The sequence below is a fragment of the Cnephaeus nilssonii genome (genome assembly GCF_951640355.1).
Source record: "Cnephaeus nilssonii genome assembly, chromosome: 6".
Classification (NCBI taxonomy): Eukaryota; Metazoa; Chordata; class Mammalia; order Chiroptera; family Vespertilionidae; genus Cnephaeus; species Cnephaeus nilssonii.
The window spans coordinates 78,119,821-78,140,658 of NC_137077.1; the positions used below are offsets into that span (position 1 = coordinate 78,119,821).

The 20,838-nt window shown below is 41.3% G+C and overlaps 1 protein-coding gene across 1 annotated transcript in view; it reads left to right on the plus strand.

The window, feature by feature from the left end:
* LRRIQ1 (leucine rich repeats and IQ motif containing 1) overlaps window positions 1-20,838 on the plus strand; it is a gene marked incomplete at its 3' end in the record, with an annotated part of 219,205 nt that overhangs the window by 91,999 nt on the left and 106,368 nt on the right. The window contains exons 15-17 of the mRNA XM_079775698.1: window positions 2,965-3,144; window positions 6,354-6,800; window positions 16,252-16,462. Coding sequence (XP_079631824.1) covers window positions 2,965-3,144; window positions 6,354-6,800; window positions 16,252-16,462 — 838 coding nt within the window. The remainder of the gene's footprint in view (window positions 1-2,964; window positions 3,145-6,353; window positions 6,801-16,251; window positions 16,463-20,838) is intronic.

Here is a 20,838-nt window from a genome sequence, read left to right on the forward strand (position 1 = left end):
ACTAACCCCCCTGCCGCCCTGGTCGCCCCACGCAGCCTGCTTGTTCAGTCGTTTGGTTGTCCCTCACTAACTCCCCTGCCAGCCTGGTCACCCCACTCAGCCTGCCTGGTGGTAGGCAGCCATCTTGTGAGTGCATGAGGGTCAATTTGCATATTACCTCTTTATTATATAGGATAACATTCTGCTTTTGAACCAAACCTTCAAATGAATCCAGCCAGAAATACAATATATGCTATATTTATTTCACTTTTTTGTGGTAAACATGGTAGTTTATTGGCAAACACTGGTAACTACCAGCCTACTAAAAAAGTTCACAGTATTTGGACCCACATTTTCTTAATTAGTTCAAACCTTTTTTGCAAAGCATTAAGCTTTTTATCTGCTTCTTAAAATTGTAAAATATCTGATAATTACTCTAAAGAACCAAATCTAATTATTTTCTCTCTATCCTAATTTAAATATTACTAAGGAGAAAAAGGCATTTGTTTTTCCTGGGGGGATGGAGAGAGGTAGGGGAGCTAATCATCTATATCCCCAGAAAATAAAAAGTGTAGTATTCTTCCTTTTGACTTTTATAGAGGGACATGTAATTATACCTCTCCTGTGATTACTTTTACTTAATAGCAAGACTATCAAGATTATAACTATTTACAGTATGCATGGTGACATTTGTTGGCCCTAGGCATTTTTGCCTTAATGGACCACTTACTTAATTAGGTGATATCTTCAGATGCGGATCGGGTCTAAACCAGCAGTTGGACATCCCTCTCACAATCCGGGACCACTGGCTCCTAACTGCTCACCTGCCTGCCTGCCTGATCACACCTAACTGCCTCCCCCACCAGCCTGGCCTCCCCTTAGTGCCTCCCCGCTGGCCTGGTCGCCCCTTACTGCACCCCCTGTCGGTGTGGCCACCCACAACTGCCCCCCCACCTGCAAACCTGGTCGCCCCTCACTGCCCCCTCCACCACTGATCTGGTTGCCCCCAACTGCCCCCCCGCCCCGCGGACCTGGTAGCCCCATGCAGCCTGCTGCTCGGTCATCTGGTCGCCCCTCACTAAGCCCCCAGCCAGCCTGGTCGCCCCATGCAGCCTGTTCGGCCATCCGTTTGGTTGTTCCAGATGTGATGGTCACTTAGCCTTTTATATAGATAGATAGTTGTAAAATATAATTTTACTATTATATTTTTATAATTTTATATATAATTTTAATGAAGTTCGGTTTATTAATTATTTCTCTCATGAATTGTGTTTGATGTTGTATCCTAAAAGTCATTACCATGCCAAAGGTCATCTAGATTTTTTCCTATTTTATTTTCTAGGTATTTTACATTTTATATTAGGTTTGTGATCCATTTTTTAATCTTTGTAAAGAGGTTTTGTAAAAATTATTTATTGTTTAAAGTTTTACATATGTCTCCCCTTCAAGATGGCATGGGCTCCATGCCCAAGCCCTGCAGCCTGGGGAGTGCCCACAGCCATGGCAGGGGTTCTCTGTCCAGGAGAGCCTGGTCTTTCAGCCCCTGAGACTTTGTGAGATCTAACTGTCTCTCACACACACACGCACACACCACACATGTCCACACCTCACACGTCCACACACGCCCCTTTCACTCCCTCACTCACACCCTCTCCCTCACCGTGGTCCTGCCAGCCGCCATCTTGCTGAGCTTGCGAAGAGTTTTAAGGCCTGTATCTATACATTTTTTTTTCTGCATGTGGTTGTCCAGTTGTTCCAGGACCATTTATCTTTTCTCCATTGTATGCATTTGCTTCTTTGTCAAAGATTAGTTGATGATATCTGCACAGGTCTAATTCTGGGCTCCCTCTTTTGTTCCACTGATCTATTTGTCTATTCTTTTCCCAATGCTACCATGCTCTCTTGATTACTGTATTTTGATAGTAAATATTGAAGTCAGGTTGTGTTAATCCATGAATTTTGTTCTTTTCCTTCAATATTAAGTTAGCTTTTTTGGGTCTTTTTGCTTCTTCATGTAAACTTTAGATACGATTTATTGATGTCCTCAAAATATCTTGTTGGCATTTTTATTGGGATTGAGTTGAATCTGAAGACCAAATTGGGGAGAACTGACTTATTGACAATATTCAATCTTCTTATATATGAACATAATTTCATGGAACAGCTTTCCACTTATTTATTCTTCTTTGATACCTTTTTTCAAAGTTCAGTAGTTTCCCTCAAAAGAACTGTTAGTTTTTCACTAAGGAGTTTTACTTATTCAAGATGTCCTTTTTGCCCCTGTGACCACCAATAATAACCTTGTAGAAAGAAGCCTGCACTCTCCTTGTGAAAGGCTTGGGGAGTACTTCGAAATGACTGGGCTTGTTGGAAGTTTTGCTGTCTGACCTGGTTTGATATAGACTTATGCCCATATCTTGATTATTTTATTATTATGTAACAAAATAAGATATATATTAATAATACAGTATTATTAATATTACTATATATAATCCTTAGTAATTGAAAGAATAAATAACATAATTTTAGATTTCCCAGATCATGAAAAGCAGGGCAATCCCCACCCCTCTTGTTTTAGCCCTACACTCATTCTATTTTACTAAGAGAAACATCCAAAATTTACCTCTATTTCTCAAATAAACAGCAACATTCAGTAAGATTATTTTAATTATCTTCTTTATAGAAGAGTGCATCTGATATTATTATTATTATTATTATTATTATTATGCAACCTTTTATTTATTACCAGATCATTTCTAACTGCTTGAATTTCCCTTTTGTATTTAGAAGGAAACAGTTAAATGTAAAGAACTCTAAAACTTATTTTGGACCAGAACATTTTAAAACGATTTAATAATATTATTTTCTCTAGAAAGCAGTGACAGTTTCCACGATATACTCTGTGCTTTTATTGTTTAAGTAATAGATATATGGTTGTTTTATAAATAAGTGCTCCTTCTCAATAATTTTTTATGTTTTCAATAGGCATTCTTTGCTTAAAATATTACCTGCTCTAAGAATCCTCAATGGTGAAACTCTAGACTCTTATTCAAAAAGCCACATTGAAGAACACTATCAATCAGAATTAGGATGTTTCCTGTTACTTTGTCAGTCCCAGGTTACAGAATTCAACTTACTAATTGAAAACTATATTAATGAAAAAGGGTAAGACTGTTATCTTTATCTTGGCATAATTAAAATACATAATGCATTTTATACATATGATTAAAAATATTCTGATCAATATAATCATACCTTTTTTGAATTAGGACAGTGTGTTTTAGGGATAGTCTCCCTTCAAAAAATCTGACATCATCTTTACATTGTTTGAAATATATCAATATCTATTTTGAATGCTATTTAAAAGTTAAAATATTAGGTAAAATAAAATAAAGCATGAGGATAGTTTCAACATAATATGTAAACATTTATTCAGTTTTTCAATTAATTATAAAGTTATTCAACAATTATTGTAGACAAAACACACAATCAGATTAACATAAGAGAAAATTAGATAAATAAATAGTTGCAATGGAGTAAGGCAAGTTTTATAATATAGATAATATTTATATATACAAGGGGTATCACACATCTATATAATAAAAGCCTGAGTGACTGTTATGGTGAAACAACCAGAATAACCGGTGGCTATGATGCTCACTGACCACCAAGGGACAGATGCTCAATGCAGGAGCTGCCCCCTGGTGGTCAGTGCACTCCCATAGAAGGAACGCCACTCAGCCAGAAGCCGGGCTCATGGCTGCTCCTCCATGACAGTGCCAAGGAGCAGTGAGCCAAGTGTAAAGAACAGCGAGCAGGTGGGTGGTAAGGAGCAAGGGGTCCTGGAATTCGAGAGGGTGCAGGCCGGGCTGAGGGACACCTCCTAGTGCATGAATTTCTTGCACGGAGCCTCGAGTATTTTATATTTCTACTAGAGGCTCAGCGCATGACATTTGTTCACGGGTACAGTTTCTAGTCCTGGCCTGCAATCAGGGCCATCTTCCCCGGCTGCCTGCAGTCAGACCCACCCCCCGCTGCCACCCACCACAGTTCCCCATTCACCATCAGGCAATTGGAGTCTGACAGCTGGGGGAAGGGACCGAGCTGTCAGCCATTCCCACCCACTTGCTGACCCTGCTCCCGCTGTGGGTCGCCCTCTGTGTGGGGCAACTGGCAGGGCAGGGGCCTTGGCCTGGCACCACCCATGTCCCCCGCCACCCACCCCTTGTTCTCCATTTGCCATTGGGAAATGGGAGCCTGCCGGCGGGGAAAAGGGACTGAGAGGTGGTCAGTGCACTTCATAGTGACTGGTCAAGCAGTCATTCTGGTCATTCCACCATTAGGGTCAATTTTCATATTACCCTTTTATTTATAGGATAGAGGCCCAGTGCACAGGTGGGGGCCAGCCGGCCTGCCCTGATTGGAGCCTGGATTGGGGTTGGAGTCCCCACTTGGGAGCGGGACCAGCAGGGGCGAGGGGCTGTGGGCAGTTTGTAGGCTGGCCACGCCCCTGATCCAGGCGGGGGTCCCCGCTGGGGGGCAGGGCTGGTGAGGGCGAGGGGCCATGAGTGGTTTGCAGGCTGGCCATGCCCCCAATCAGGGTGGGGGTCCCCACTGGGGGCTGGGTCGGCCGGGGCAAGGGGCCATGGTCATTCTGGTCTCGCGTCGTTCTGGTCGTTCCGCCGTTTTGATTGCTAGGCTTTTATTATATAGGGTATTAGGGAGCACAGTGGAGCAAAGCAGTCCTCACATGCACATATTCAGGGTATAGAAACAGAGTAAAATCCTAATCAAATAACCAAACAGAGAACTCATTCCCTATCCCAAATTTTGAATGCATTATTATGAATGAATTATAAATGATCTTTCTATAACTTTTTTTCTAATTTGCATTGCTGCAGAAAACACAAATGAAAAAGGAAAATGATCTTCTATTTCACTTATGATGAGGCTGTATTATAACTGGAACAATAACATGGGCTTCCAAATGCCTTAATTATGAATTTGTATTCTTAAAATATTACTATTTGTACTTTCATACTTACTCATCTATATGATATGGTTTTGCTACTTAAATGTTTTAAAATATAGTCTGTTCATATTAAAAATTAACTTCATAGCTTTCAAAATAATCCAAATTTTCATGCATAATTAATGTTTACTTTGAACAAATACTAAGATTATTTAGATTTATGTTTGCATAAACCTCAACTTATATCTTCTTGTAAATGTAGGTTAATGTACAATTTTTTATGTCAAAGTAATCATTGACATTCTTCATGATGAAATTTATATTTCTCAATTTCTTTGAACAATTTATTGTCATTAGCATTGAAAATGGAAAATAGACTGTATTTTATGTATTTGATCATAAATGGTGGTAAATTTAAAACCTAGCCATAAGCATTTGATATTCTGATATTGAATTGAACCTTTCTGTATCATTAGCCAACAAAATTAATGAAATATAAAATATCAAAAATATATTGGAGGAGCACATATTAACATCTAATCTTTTGTGCTCATAGGGACTATCTAATTATCTCTACATCTTAGGAAATATCTTTTATTTTGTATGCTATTGATAAAATTTTATACATATTTTTATATCCTACATTGTTTCAGAATAAATTTTAGGCAGCTTGGGGTTATATACAGAAAATATATATTTGAAGTAAGTAAAATTAAAAATAATAAAACAGAAATAAAGGAAGATAAATAAAATGTAGACAAGAATAAGGCTTATACAAATGCAAAGTCCTTTACATTTGCTATAACCTGGCAAAGTGGAAGTTTGATTGCTTACACAAGCTATAACCTCAATAAGTCAGAAATCCAACAATTGTTCAAGAGAATCACAACCATTTATGACTTAAAGTATTTGAATTTTCTTTGGAATGCATTATTTTTCCAGATAAAAATGGGAATATAAACTTTCCCATAATAAAAGTTCTTTGTTTAAAAGTCCAATACAAATATTTTGCATGGCAAGTGTCAACGTAGAAAGTACTTTTAACTATATTTCATAAATAACTTCTCCAAATTTAGGCAGCCATGATTTCTCATGTTTATGGTAGGGAAAGCATAGATTTTTCTCATTCATTTGTACCAAAAATACCTAGAATAAAAATGGTCCTAAAACTTCCAGACATTTTGTCTGGATTGACAGATCTATATTAACTAAACAAATATTTTCAAATTTTGTTAGAAATGATATCAATTTTTATCTAAGCAACCAGAAATAAGTTTTAAATGAATGTTATAGGCAAGTTTCACATTCATGTCAGGCCACACAGGGAAAATTTCAAAATCTATACAAGTTTTGATATTTGCAGATATAATCTTGTTATTAATTCTTATCATTATTTGTTCAGAAATATATTCACCTTGGATGCTGCAGAAAATCTCTCTCATCATTTTAAGAAATTAATGGAACTTAGTAATCAATATCGATATGCACATGAACTCGGAGATGTAGGTATCACCAACAGAGGTGAATCAGAAGCCCAGCAAAATCATTTGATTCCTACAGACAGTGACAGCATCCTGCAAAATAGAATCCTTCACTCTTATGCAGACAAACATAAACCTGACTCACCAGATATTTCTAAAAAACGGATGGACTCTGGTTCTCATCATTCCCTTTTAACCAACTCCTTATGTGAAGATACGGAAGGGATGAATCAGGAAAAAATAATAGAGCGGAAAAGAGAAGACAGCAAGGCAAGCGGTATCCCCACCAAAAGAATCCCATTCATGGAAACAGTGATGACAAGCTACCTGCTGAAGAATCACCCAAATATTGAAAATTATGAAGAAATGTAAGATTTATAGAAAATTTTTCTTTTATAGTGTATATTTTTTATAGTGAATCTTAGTCAATGTTACCAAATTATAACTTGGTAAAGGATTTGAATCATTATTATATTTTATATTAATCCCCTTAATTATGTTCTTATAATGTACACACATTTTTAACTAGTGGCCCGGTGCACGAAATTTGTGCACGGGGCGGGGGGTGTCCCTCAGCCCGGCCTGCACCCTCTCCAATCTGAGAGCCTTCAGGGGATGTCCGACTGCCAGTTTAGGCCTGATCCCGGGATCAGGCCTAAACCGGCAGTCCGACATCTCTCTTGCAATCCGGGACCGTTGGCTCCTAACCGCTCACTTGCCTGCCTGCCTGATCGCCCCTAACCACTCTGCCTGCTGGCCTGATCGTCCCCAACTGCCCCCCCTTCTGGCCTGATCACCCCCAACTGCCCCCCCTTCTGGTCTGCTCACCCCTAACTTCCCCCCCTGCTGTCCTGATTGCCTCCAACTTCCCCCCTGCCAGCCTGATCACCCACAACTGCCCCCCCTGCTGGCCTGCTCACTCCCAACTGCCCCCCCTCCCCCCGCCAGCCTGCTCATCCCTAACCGCTTCTGCCTCAGCCCCACCACCATGGCTTTGTCCAGAAGGACATCCGGAAGGTCTCCCCTTTTATTAGTATAGATTATAGCACAGATTAATTTGATTGACTTGTGGCAGATTCTGATTTAATTGACTAGTTTTTCATTAAAAACAAATGAATACAAAATTATTTTACTTCCTTCTAATCCTATATAATAAAACCCTAATATGTAAATTAACTGAACAGCAGAACGACTGGTTTCTATGATGTGCACTGACCACCAGGGGGCAGATGCTCAACGCAGGAGCTGCCCCCTGGTGGTCAGTGTGCTGCCACAGGGGGAGCGCCACTCAGCCAGAAGCCAGGCTCACAGCGAATATCAAGGGGACCACATTGTGAAGTATGTGATTGTTGAACCACTATGTTGTACAGGTGAACTAATAATATTAAATGTAAACTGTAATTGAGAAAAAATTAAAGAAAAATATTACATTATTCTAAAAATAATAAGAATTCAGAATTCTTATTATTCTAAGAATTATTCTAAGAATACTTTCTAAATATTCAGATAATTTAATTTTTTAAAATATACCTTTTCATATTCTATTTATTTGCTCATTGATCCAGTAAACATTTGGTAAGCATCTATGCCAGTATTAGAATGCATGTGCTATAATTTTCTTTGGAATAACAATTTGTAAGGTTGGGCAATATTCGTTTAGATTAATAAAATAAATCCCCATCCTATCTAATAAGGGGGAATATGCTAATTGACCCTCATGCCATCACAAAGATGGTGGTGCCCACAGCCAATAAGGAGGGAATATGCTAATTGACTGCCCTGCCCTCAAAGATGGCAGTGCCCACAGCCAATAAGGAGAGAATAAGCTAATTGACTGCCATGCCCTCAAATATGGCAGAACCCTGTCCCCTCAGCCCCGCCAGGGTGGCAGGCGTGCGGCAAGGCCGTGCCTGCCTCCAGAGTACCCCAGTCCCCTCAGTGCCACAGCTGCCCAGGGCTGGCCCGAGGTGCAGGCAAGCCTCAGATGGCAGCTGCCCAGCCGCCCAGGGCTGGCCTGAGGCTCAGGTAACCAGGGCTGGCCAAGGTTTGTACTGCTGGCAGTGGCAGCAGCAGAAGTGTGCTGGGGCATCGCCTTCCCCTGATCACCGGGTTGCCTCCTGCCCCTGAGGGCTCCCGGACTGTGAAAGGGGGCAGGCCAGGCTGAGGGACCCCCCCCCCCCCATCCAGTGCATGAATTTTCATGCACCGGGCCTCTAACTATAAAAATCTTTTAAAAAGAAATGGTTGGCTTAATTAATTAATTTATTTATTTTGAACTACCAGATTTGTTTTTACTTTGGCCTGTCAACTTTCTCTGTTCATTTTACTTTGGGCCTCAGTGTCAAGCCAACAAAATTAAAACTGATCGAATTCAACTTCTCCTTAATAACAAGGCTGAACAGGGTAGAACATGGATTATCACAGTAGCTAATCTTGCTTTTCCCAATCTTCATTCTTTTTCAGGGATTGTCAGTGTGAATGGTAATTTCTTTTCTGGGAACTATATTAAAAAGTTTCATGTAGTGAAACTAACATGTATTTCCTAATATTTTTTTTAAATTTTACCTAAGAAGTCTAACATTTTCTGACATCTTACCAATTTACGTAATTGATTGCTTTTCCTATGTAGGGAGGAAAATTTTTTTCTTCTATCTTTATAAGTTTTCAGTTGAGACCCCTATAACAAAAGATAGATGAATGAGAGAAATGCATACATGTTAATTTATTTAATATAACTTTTATGTTACATAGGAGCTTGCATTAAAATGAGGACCCAAAGAAATAGTTAAACCTAAACATTTGTATATTAGGTTCGATGAAGAATGTAAGGTCTTAGAAAAATATGATATGACACAGGGTCTGAGCTAAGGGTAGTAAACAGGCAATTTAGCAATGGCTGCTCATTCATATCCCTCTTGTCCTTTATCTTGGGATAAGAATGCTTTTTTCCTCTGGTTATCGGGAGAGCAACTCTCCTATGAGGATTTTATGACCTGCTTCCTGGGAAGGTCAAAAACCCTTCTTGCACATGCCTTTCCTCAAATCTTTCAAGTTAAAATATTAACTATGCCAATGCACCAAATTTTGAAGTAGCATATGAGGGGACCAAAGTTTTGTTGCCCCCAAAATATGCCTTTTGGGATATTAATTTTAAGCTGGTTAATATCCTACAGGAATTTAGCTAAAGAACTTTCTCTAGGAAGGGCGATATTATCACAGATAACTGTAATTTACCATAAACTAATGTATGATAGAGAAGAACTTGACATGGTTCATTTGTTCAAAGTCCTCTCTGTGACCCATTGTTATTTTTTTTTAAATAAATATTTATTGTTCAGATTATTAAAGGTGTTCCTCTTTGTGCCCCCCATATCTCCCCTCCACCTGATTCCCCACCCCACCCCATGCCCTTAGCCCCCGCCACTGTCTTCATCCATAGGTGTAAGATTTTTGTCCAATCTCTTCCCGCACCCCTCACACCCCCTTCACCCTGAGAATTGTCAGTCCACTCCCTTTCTATGTCCCTGACTATTATATTCATCAGTCCATTCTGTTCATCAGATTTTTTATTTACTTGATTTTTAGATTCACTTGTTGGTAGGTATGTATTTGTTGTCATTTTGTTGTTCATAATTTTTATCTTTACCTTTTTCTTCTTCTTCCTCTTCTTAAAGACTACCCTTCAGCATTTCATATAATCCTGGTTTGGTGGTGATGAACTCCTTTAGCTTTTTCTTGTCTGTGAAGCTCTTTATCTAACCTTCAATTCTGAATGATAGCTTTGCTGGGTAGAGTAATCTTGGTTGTAGGTACTTGCTATTCATCACTTTGAATATTTCTTGCCACTCCCTTTTGGCCTGTATAGTTTCTGTTGAGAAATCAGCTGACAATCATATGGGTACTCCCTTGTAGGTAACTAACTGTTTTTCTCTTGCTGCTTTCAAGATTCTCTCTATCTTTTGCCCTTGGCATTTTAATTATGATGTGTCTTGGTGTGGTCCTCTTTGGATTCCTCTTGTTTGGGGTTCTCTGCGCTTCCTGGACTTGTAAGTCTATTTCTTTCACCAGGTAGGGAAAGTTTTCTGTCATTATTTCTTCTAATAGGTTTTCAATATTTTGCTCTCTCTCTTCTTCTGGCACCCCAATAATTCGGATGTTGGTACGCTTAAAGTTGTCCCAGAGGCTCCTTACACTATCTTCATATTTTTGGATTCTTTTTGTTTTTCTGGTTGGGTGTTTTTTGCTTCCTCATATTTCAGATCTTTGGGTTGATTCTTGGGGTCCTTTGATCTACAGTTGAATTTCTGTATATTCTTTATTTCAGACAGTGTATGCTTAATAATTTCTTACTGGTCCTTTTCCATTTTTTTGGCATTCTCATTAAGGTCCTTGAAGGTCTCACTAAGCTCCTTGGAGGTCTCATCAAGTTTCTCAGCGGTTTTTAGAAGGTTCTTGAGTAACTTTATAAATGTGGTTTTGAACGCTACGTCCAGTAGTTTGCTTTCCTCCATTTCTTTCATTCGTGACATGTTTCTTTGTCTCCACATTTTGCTGCTTCCCTGTGTTGATGGAGTGGAAGAACTGCTGTACTGGAGACACGCTTATGGGGCAGGACTTGCTTCAGTGGGGTTTTGTTGCTCACTGAGTCTGCCTCTTGAATGTGTCACTTATGGATGTGAGTAGTTGAAATCTGGTGTTGTCTCACACTGACCACTATATACACTAGCTTCTGGATCTCCAATGGGGTGCAGGTCAGCTACTGTCTGAGGCCACCCAGCAGGAGCTACAGCGAGAACTACAGTTTTCTCCTCTTTGCTTGGGGTTTGGAGGTTTTGGAGCTGTCTGACCAGAGCTGCAGTTTGTTTGGTTAAGCTGCGATTGGGCAGGCCATTTATATGCAAAAGCCACTGCATGGAGCTTGGGTGGGTTTGTAGATTGTGCGGGGCAGTGTCTCAGGGAGTCACTAGGCTAGGGAGTAGCAAATAGCAATGGCTGCCAGTCAGCCGTCTCTGGATCTCCACGTTTCCAAGTCCCCGTGCCCCGCGCCCCAGTGCAGTACACAATGATTGCTGCGCACACCTTTGCAAGAAAGCCACCCTCACTTTCCGGCCTGATGGCAGACAGTCCAGCTTCTCCCCGTAGGAGTTTGGGTCCCCAGCACCTCCCCAGAAACTGGAGTTCAGAGTAATCAGGAGCTTGTCTTCCTTTGATTTGAAAAAAGCTGCACACCCAGTCGCCCGCCACCAGCCCGATTCGTGCGGCTCCGTACCTCAGCTTTTCAGTGCTTGTGCACGTCTCAATGCTCTTTTCTTTTTCCTTCTAGTTATAGAACTTCCACTCAGCCAGCTTTCCCGTGGTTCTGGGTGATAGACGTTTTGTCTTTTAGTTGTAGTTTTGAAATTGTTGTGCGAGGCAGCAGTTTAGGTGTTTACCTATGCCGCCATCTTGGTGACCCATTGTTAAAAATGGCCCAGCAAACATTTATTTACCCAACATTTGCTTTTCATTTCTATCTGAATTGCCTTCCTGCCCTTTGGAATCCCAAACCACAACCCTGTTCCTTTGCTCCAGAATGGCATAGAAACATCAACTGCCCAATGCCTTTTTGGGTCTCACTTCTTATGACTCACCTGGTTATACATTGAAATAAACTTGGACATTTTCTCCAGCCAGAAGAACTTTATTTTCAGGAAGTGTCCCATGCCCAGAGACACAGGTGTGGGATGCTCAAAGACCTGGCTCCTCTATGTTGTCTAGGGAATGGGTTATACAGGGGAAACATAATTAATCATGGTGACTAAGTGAGTTAGGGTCATGATCTCTACTGATTGGTTGGCGCTAGGGATAGGGAGTAGTTGATCAGTGCATCTGGTCCTGGTGTCAGCCATGGCTTTTCTGGGCATTGAGCTGAAATACGACTAAGGCCTACATGTTATCCCTAGTTTGATGGAAACACTGCCTCTGTGATCAATAGACCCAGGCTTTTTTCCCCTAAGATTATTTGATGCTGACCAGAAAGAACCTCATTATACTGAGGGCTTAATGATTAAGGGAGTGGTCCTACAAGGGAGGAGGCAGGTGAGTCAGGGTGCTGGATGTGGCCAGTTTGCACCAAAAGGAAAGAAAGGAGAAAAGGTCATATTAAAGAAATGAAGTTTCTGCATGGTTATATATTTTTTTGTTCCACCAACACATGTCCTATTGTGTTGTTAACTCCAAACACACATAAACAATATTCAGAACTTCTTAATCCATCCTATGTAATAAAAGGGCAATATGCAAATTAACCATCACTCCAACACACAAGATGGCTGCCCCCATGTGGTCAGAGATGGCTGCCCCCATGTGGACACAAGATGGCTGCCACAAGATGGCCAGCAGAGGAGGGGAGTTGTGGGTGATCAGGCCAGCAGGGGAGGGCATTTGGAGGGGACCAGGCCTGCAGGGAAGGACAGGTAGGGGTGACTGGGCCAGCAGAGGAGGGCAGTTGGGGGGACCAGGCCTGCAGGGGAGGGCGGTTAGGGGCAATTGGGACAGCAGGGGAGCAGTTAGGCATCAATCAGGCTGGCAGGGGAGTGGTTAGGAGGTGATCAGGCTGGCAGGCAGGTGAGTGGTTGGGAGCCAGCAGTCCTGGATTGTGAGAGGGATGTCCGACTGCCCATTTAGGCCGGATCCCACCGGGATTGGGCCTAAATGGGCAGTCAGACATCCCCTGAGGGGTCCTAAATTGGAGAGGGTGCAGGCTGGGCTGAGGGACACATACCGCCCCCCCCCCCCCCATGCATGAATTTCGTGCACCGGGCCTCTAGTGGTATATAAAATATACAAATGATAATAAGGAAGGATGAAAAACTGAAAATATTGACATACTAAACATGTAAAGAATAAAGGGAAAAGAAAATGTATAACCCCTTACTGAACCTTGCCACTGAGTGATTCAGGAAGATTCGCTGTCAGTTTTAGAGGTGTTTCCTAAGCGATTTACATATGTTCTTAAGCTAAGGACATTTTATTATGATGATTTTTGCTAAAAATAGGTGATGGTGATGATGGTGATGATGATGATGATGATGTAGTGATAATAGGAGTTGTTTTTCTCAGCATGGAGGTCAAGCTATGTTCAGGAAGCCCTAAATAACCTTTATATGTCTTCACACTGCTTTCAATATAATGTGTTAGTGTCATCGAATAAAATATCCCTCATCTACATTTTTTCTCCTTGGGAAATTTTGATGATATTGGGCCAAGAAATTCAAGCACACAATGACTGATAAGCTTTAGAAGAAATTCATGGTTACAGTCAGTAAAATTTCCGTTTATCTGGTGAAAAATATCTCTATATAAAAGCCTAAGCAATTGGAACTACCGATCACTATGACGCACACGGACCACCAGGGGGCAGACGCTCAACACAGGAGCTGCCCCCTGGTGGTCAGTGTGCTCCAACAGCCAACCTCCCCTGGCTGGTCAACTTCCCGCAGTCCCTCCCCCCTGGCCCGCCAACCTTCCACGGTACTTCCCACAGCACCCAGGCTGGAACAGGGAACTGGGAGTGGGTGGTGGTGGACGTGGCCCCTGTCCCAGGGCCGGCTCCCTCCTCAGGGCTGGCAGCCAACCTCCTGTGCTCCGTCCGGTGGCGACAGCTAAGGAAGGAGGAGGGGGGGAGGCAGGGAACCGTGTGGTGGCGGGGCGCTGACAATGGTGGCATCAGCATCCGGTGTCCATTCCTTTCGTGCCTGGCCCGGCGACCGTCACCTCCTGTCCCGACCCTGCTGGGGCCTTTGGGCCCCGATTGGCCCAGCACCTGGCCCCCATCAGCCCTGATCACTGGCCAGGCCTAGGGACCTCACCCATGCACAATTTCTGTGCACCGGGCCTCTAGTAAAATATAAGACACTGTCTTAGGTTGAATGTGTTATCTTAAAAGTCTCTCATTCTTTACCAGTTATACATTGCAAATATTTTTTCAGACTCGTTAACATTCAAAGTACCTATTATATATAGTGCTTTAGAATGGTATAACTTATTTTTTGTTCAAAAGATGAAGAAATGAATTGATGGTTCAATGTGAGTTAAATCCATAGCAAAATTTACAAAATTCTGTTCACCCTGGGAGAAGGAAATGATTTGTTGGATTGTGACATTAAAAAACAAAATTCAACCCAGTAAATTTGAAGATCTAATTGGCTTTATTAAGTGATTCATGAATCAATTGGAAGGGAGCCATGAGGGGTTGTATAAAATGGAAGGTTTTTATAAGAAGAAGGATGGGGCAAGGTAGCTATTAAGAAAGAAAGGAAGGATTATTTTGAAGCCAGGGCATCTTTTCTTTGGGGAAGAGAACAGGAAGGATTTTTATCATGCAGATAGTCTCTTATTTGTATGGGGAGCGGGGGGCAGCACATGACTGTTTACTTTATGGGTGCTTGACCAGAAAATTATAGGTGGGTTGATTAAGGTTATGGTTCTGGGAGAATCAAATCTGCAATTAGATCAGGTATTAAACCTGAATTTGGTATCATGGGCTTTTAGCACAAGGATGCTATTTGGGGCCTGTGTTTTTCTTTAGCAGTGATTATTTGTTTCCAAGTATTAGGAGTACAAGCAGTTTATCCTAGCTAGGCCAAAAGTTTTATCCATTAACTTGAATTTTCTATTCATAGCAAAATAGATTGAAGGCTTCTAAAGGCTTTGGGTAAAATGATGGTGATGATAATGGTGGTGGTGGTTAGTGGTACTGATGATAATAATAGTAATAATAATAATAGTGCCAAATAATGAGAATATGGTTACATTATTCCTTTCTAATTTTCCATAAATAGATAACTATGAAAAAAAATCTAGTCATGTCTGACAGAGTTTATCACATAATTCCACTTTGCTTTAAGTGACTAGAATGAGGTAGAAGAAAATATCATTGGGTTTGACAATTATAAAATTATTAAAAACAGTTTCAAGGGAGCACTGGAGAAGGTTATTATGCAAGAATTAGTTTTCCTTCATAAGACTTTTAAACTAAACTGAGGGATTTGAAGAAATATTAAGATAATAGTTAGCATTTAGACTAAACTCTTTATCTCTATAAGAGTCCTGCATTAATCTGTGTGAGAAAGGAAGCATATTCATTTAGGAAGAGTTAAATAATTAAGCACATTGAGAATCCACTTATAATCAATATATATTATTATTCAAATTTTGCTAATGTTGATAGGCAGCCTAATGGGATGTGGAAAAAGCGGGGCATGGATTGATCTAGTGCCTGAAATTGGCAAACATGTAGGTTTGGAACATGTTAGAAGTAACTACTGGGCTTTGTAAGGGTCTGATTTAAGTATTTGATTATGAGCATGAAGGAAAGGGAAGCTAGTAAAGACCTAATGGGTCCTTCCTCTTCAGGATAGGGGGCTCTTCTTCCTCTGATCTGTCCACTATGAACAGGATCTCATCCTCTTTTGCCAACCCAACATTGGTTCCTACTTTTGTCCCCTCTTTTCTACATCATCTCTTTTACTCTCTCTCTACTGGATCATCATCCTCAGTAGCATGCAAAATCTAGGTAATATCTTCCTCCTTAAAAGAAAAAAAAAAGTTCCTTGTACCCACATCCCTCTCTAAGTTACCATCCCATTTCTGTCCTTCAGACTTGAAAGTTTCCATGCTATCTTTACTTCTATGACTAAATTTAAATAAAAGGTGATGTCTTATTTTCAAATAATTTATTTAATCCAAGTTTACAAATATAGCTGATAAGGAAGGAACTCTTATCTACAACTATGTATTTTTAGAAACTAAAAATGTTTTCTTTTCTCTTCATAATAGTATGGCAGCTAAAGTAATCCAGGCATACTGGCGTGGTTACATTGTGCGCAGACGGATTCATTTATCTTCAAAACTGCATACTCCTTCATCAGGACTCCTGAGATCCCAGCCAGAGTCCGGCATCAAAAATCAAACTATTTTAAAGGAAGAAAAAATACAAAACACTGTGAATATACAAGAACAGATGGAAAAGGCTGCAATTGTTATTCAGGTTAGTATTAATCTTTTGGTGAAATAATCAGAAGAGATGTAGTGGTCATCTTTCACTGGGTTATTCTATACTAGGGGCCCAGTGCATGAATTTGTGCACCTTGAAAGGAACTGTGGGCCACGAGGCTGTGGAGGGCACAGGGGCGGGTCTCGGCCCATCCTCCACACCCCTACCCAGCCCCTCCTGCTGCGGCCCCAGGTCCCCTGCCTGCCAGCAGCCCCGCTCCCACTGCCGCCTCTCCCATGTGCTGACAGCGCCGACCGACCGTGCTCGCATATGCTGATGGTGCAGAGCAATTGGGGCTGGCACCAGCAGCGGGTGCGAGCAGGGCCAGTGCCATCAGCGGGTGCGAGCCGCAGCTGCTGCCCCGATTGCTCCTTAGGAGCAGGGGGAGGTGGAGAAGCCCTCAGGGGTGATCGAAGATGGCAGCTGCTGCTTTCACCTGCTGACAGTGCCGAGCGATCGGGGCCGGCATCAGGCACTGGCAGCGGGTGTGAGTGATGGCTCTGGTGCTGGCTGCAAACGGTGACTCCGGTGCCGGCAGCAGGTGCGAGCACTGGACGGGACCGCAGCACATGGGAGCAAAGAATTTTTAGTAACCACCAGACACTCTCCCCGATGACAGCAACCAGTGCCCCGCCTTGGTCTGGTGCCCCCACACATCTGCTTCACCAACCTGCTGCAGCCAATGCCCACCATTTTCCACACTCTGCCGTCTGCTGCTGACACCTGCCATGTTCTGTGTGTGCCTCCTGGTGGTCAGCACACATCATAGCAACTGGTTTTTTGGTTGTTCGGTTGTTCCTCCATTCAGTCTATTTGCATATTAGGGTTTTATATATATATAGACTAGAGGCCTGGTGAACAAAATTCATGAATGGGATGGGGGGTCCCTCAGCCCAAGCTTCACCCTCTTGCAATCCAGGACCACTCGCTCCTAACCACTCACCTGCCTGCCTGATTGCCCCTAACCACTCTGCCTACCTGCCTCATCACCCCTAACTGCTCACCTGACTGCCTCATCACCCCTAAACCCTCTGCCTGCCTGCCTGATTGCCCCTAACCACTCGCCTGCCTGCCTGATCACCCCTAACCACTCTGCCTGCCTGCCTGATCGCCCCTAACCATTCACCTGTCTGTCTGATCGCCCCTAATCACTCTGCCTGCCTGCCTGATCGCCTCTAACTGCCTCTCTCTTGGCCCCTGCCACCACAGCTTTGTCCAGAAGGATGTCCAGAACGACGTCCGGAAGGTCATTCAGCTGTCCAGTCTAACTAGCATATTACGCTTTTATTATTATAGATAGCAGGCAATCTCAAATCTCAGTGATTTTCTAGTACTGGATTTATTTGTTATTGATGTTGTTAATGGGTGGGAGAGGTCCTCATCTCTCTGGTTTCTAGTGGGGGTGGATTTCTTGGAATATTCTGAGAAAAACAATTTTTAAGAGACTCACACTGGGGGATGCATAAAGTAGAAAGCTTTATTTTCATGGAATTAAATCCACTGAGTTTTCAAAGTCCTATTTCCCTTTGCTCAGTTAGAGTACAAGTATAGCCGGGACTTTAGTAGGGCTAAAATCATAGTGTCCAGAGTTTCCTTTCCATATCTGTACAGTCCAATACAGCATCAGGCTAGCATAGTTTGTGTTCCCTGCTGCAGTCCATCAGTCCATTGCATGTGGGCTCTGCAGGTTCACATGGCTATGGTGGAAACACAGGCAAGTGCAAAGAAGCCAACAACAAACTAAGAACACAAGAGTAGACTCCTTTGTTTAGGAGATTATATATTCCCAAATTTTCACCTATTTGCAATGGCCATGCTCACTCTGGCCAATGATCTTTGCTTCCAGGTGTGACTGACAGACAAGTACCTTCCCTACATCACACCAGCTTTACTGGGCACGTGTCTATATTCCTTTGTTGCATCCCTTCCCCAAGTGGTTTGCATGGAATAGGACAGAGGTTTCCTGGGGAGTGCAAATTTACAGCTTCCTGTTGAAGCTGCCCAAACAACAGGCTTATAATGTCTGGCTTCCTCCTTTGCTCCTTTCCTAACTAATTACAATGGTATCAATGTGACATGTGGGCTGCGGGTTGTTCATCAGTTTACGTTGTTCATTATATTCCACAAATGAGTGAGATTTTGTGATATTTTCCTTTCTCCATCTGGCTTATATCACTTAGCATAATGCTCTCCAGGTCCATCAATGCTGTTGCAAATGATAAGAGTTCTTTCTCTTTTACAGCAGTATAGTATTCTATCGTGTAGATGTACCACAGCTTTTTAATCCACTCATTTGCTGATGGACACTTAGGCTATTTCAAAATCTTGGTTATTGTAAATTGTGCTGCTATGAACATAGGGGTGCATATATTCTTTCTGATTGGTGTTTCTGATTTTTTGGGATATATTTCTAGAAGTGGGATTACTGGGTCAAATGGGAGTTCCATTTTAAATTTTTTGAGGAAACTCCATAGTGTTTTCCACAGTGGCTGCACCAATCTGCATTCCCACCAGTAGTGCATGAGAATTCTTTTTTCTCTACATCCTCGTCAGCACTTGTCATTTGTTGATGATAGCCTTTCCGACAGGTGTGAGATGGTATCTCATTGTCGTTTTGATTTGTGTCTCTCAGATGATTGGTGACTTTGAGCATATTTTCATATGTCTCATGGCCTTCTGTATGTCCACTTTTGAAAAGTGTCTATTTAAGTACTTTGCCCCTTTTTGATTGGATTGTTTATCTTCCTTTTGTTAAGTTGTATGAGTTCCCTATGAATTTTAGAGATTAGACCCTCCTCAGATATAACATTGGCAAATATATTTTCCCATTATTTAGTCCCATTTGTTTATTTTCTCCTTAGTTTCCATTGTCCCAGGATCTGTTTTGGTAAAGATATCACTATGACATATGTCTGATATTTTGATACCTATGGGTTCTTCTAGGATTTTTATGGTTTTCGTCTTACATTTAAGTCCTCTATCCACTTTGAGTTTATTTTGTGTATGGTGTAAGTTGATGGTCTAGTTTCTTCCTTCCTTCCTTCCTTCCTTCCTTCCTTCCTTCCTTCCTTCCTTCCTTCCTTCCTTCCTTCCTTCCTTTCTTTTCTTTCTTTCTTTCTTTCTTTCTTTCCGTGTATCTGTCCAGTTTTCCCAATACCACTTATTAATGAGAATGTCTTGAATCCATTGTATGTTCTTGGCTCCTTTGTCAAATATTAATTGAGCATAATGGCTTGGGTCGATTTCTGGGTTCTCTGTTTCGTTCCATTGGTCTATATGTCTGTTCTTGTGCCAGTACCAGGCAGTTGTGAGAACAATGGTTTTGTAATACAGCTTGATATCTGGTATTGTGAATCCCTCTAACTTTGTTATTCTTTCTCAAGATTGCTGCAGCTATTCGGGGTCTTTTTTTGTTCCATATGAATTTTTGGAGAATTTTTTCTAGGTCTGTGAAATATGCCTTTGGTATTTTAATGGGGATTGCACTGAATCTATAGATTGCTTTGGGTAGTATGGACATTTTAATGATGTTGATTCTACCAATCCATGAACACAGTCTATTCTTCCATTTGTTTATGTCTTCCTCTATCTCTTTTTTCAATGTACTGTAGTTTTCCGAGTACAGGTCTTTTACCTCCTTAATTAAGTTTATTCCTAGGTATATTAATTTTTTGTGTGTGTGTGCAATGGTAAATGGGAGTGTTTTTGTTGTTTCTCTTTCTGTGAGCTCATTATTGGTATATAAAAAAAGTAATAGATTTCTGGGTGCTAATTGTGTATCCTGCTACATTGCCAAATTCATTTATTAAATCTAGTAGTTTTTTGATAGAATCTTTAGGGTTTTCAAGGTATAATATCATGTCATCTGCGAATAGTGGCAGTTTTACTTCTGCTTTTACAATTTGGATGCCTTTTATTTCTTCTTCTTGTCTGATGGCTATGGCTAGCACTTCCAGTACTATGTCAAACAGGAGTGGGGGAAGTGGGTATCCCTGTATTGTTCTTATTATTAGGGGAAATGGTTTTAGTTTTTGCACATTGAATATGATGTTGGCTGTAGGTTTGTCATATAAGGCTTTTATTATGTTGAGATATGATCCCTCTATTCCCACTTTGCTGAGAGTTATTATCAAGAAAGGGTGTTAGATTTTGTCAAATGCTCTTTCTACATCAATTGATACAATTATGTGATTTTTGCCTCTCAATTTGTTTATGTGATGTATCATGTTTATTGATTTGCAGATATGGTGCCATCCTTGCATCCCCGGAATAAATCCCACTTGGTCATGGTGTATGATCTTTCTAATGTAATGCTGGAACTGATTTGCTAGAATTTTGTTGAGGATTTTAGCATCTATGCCCATCAGGGA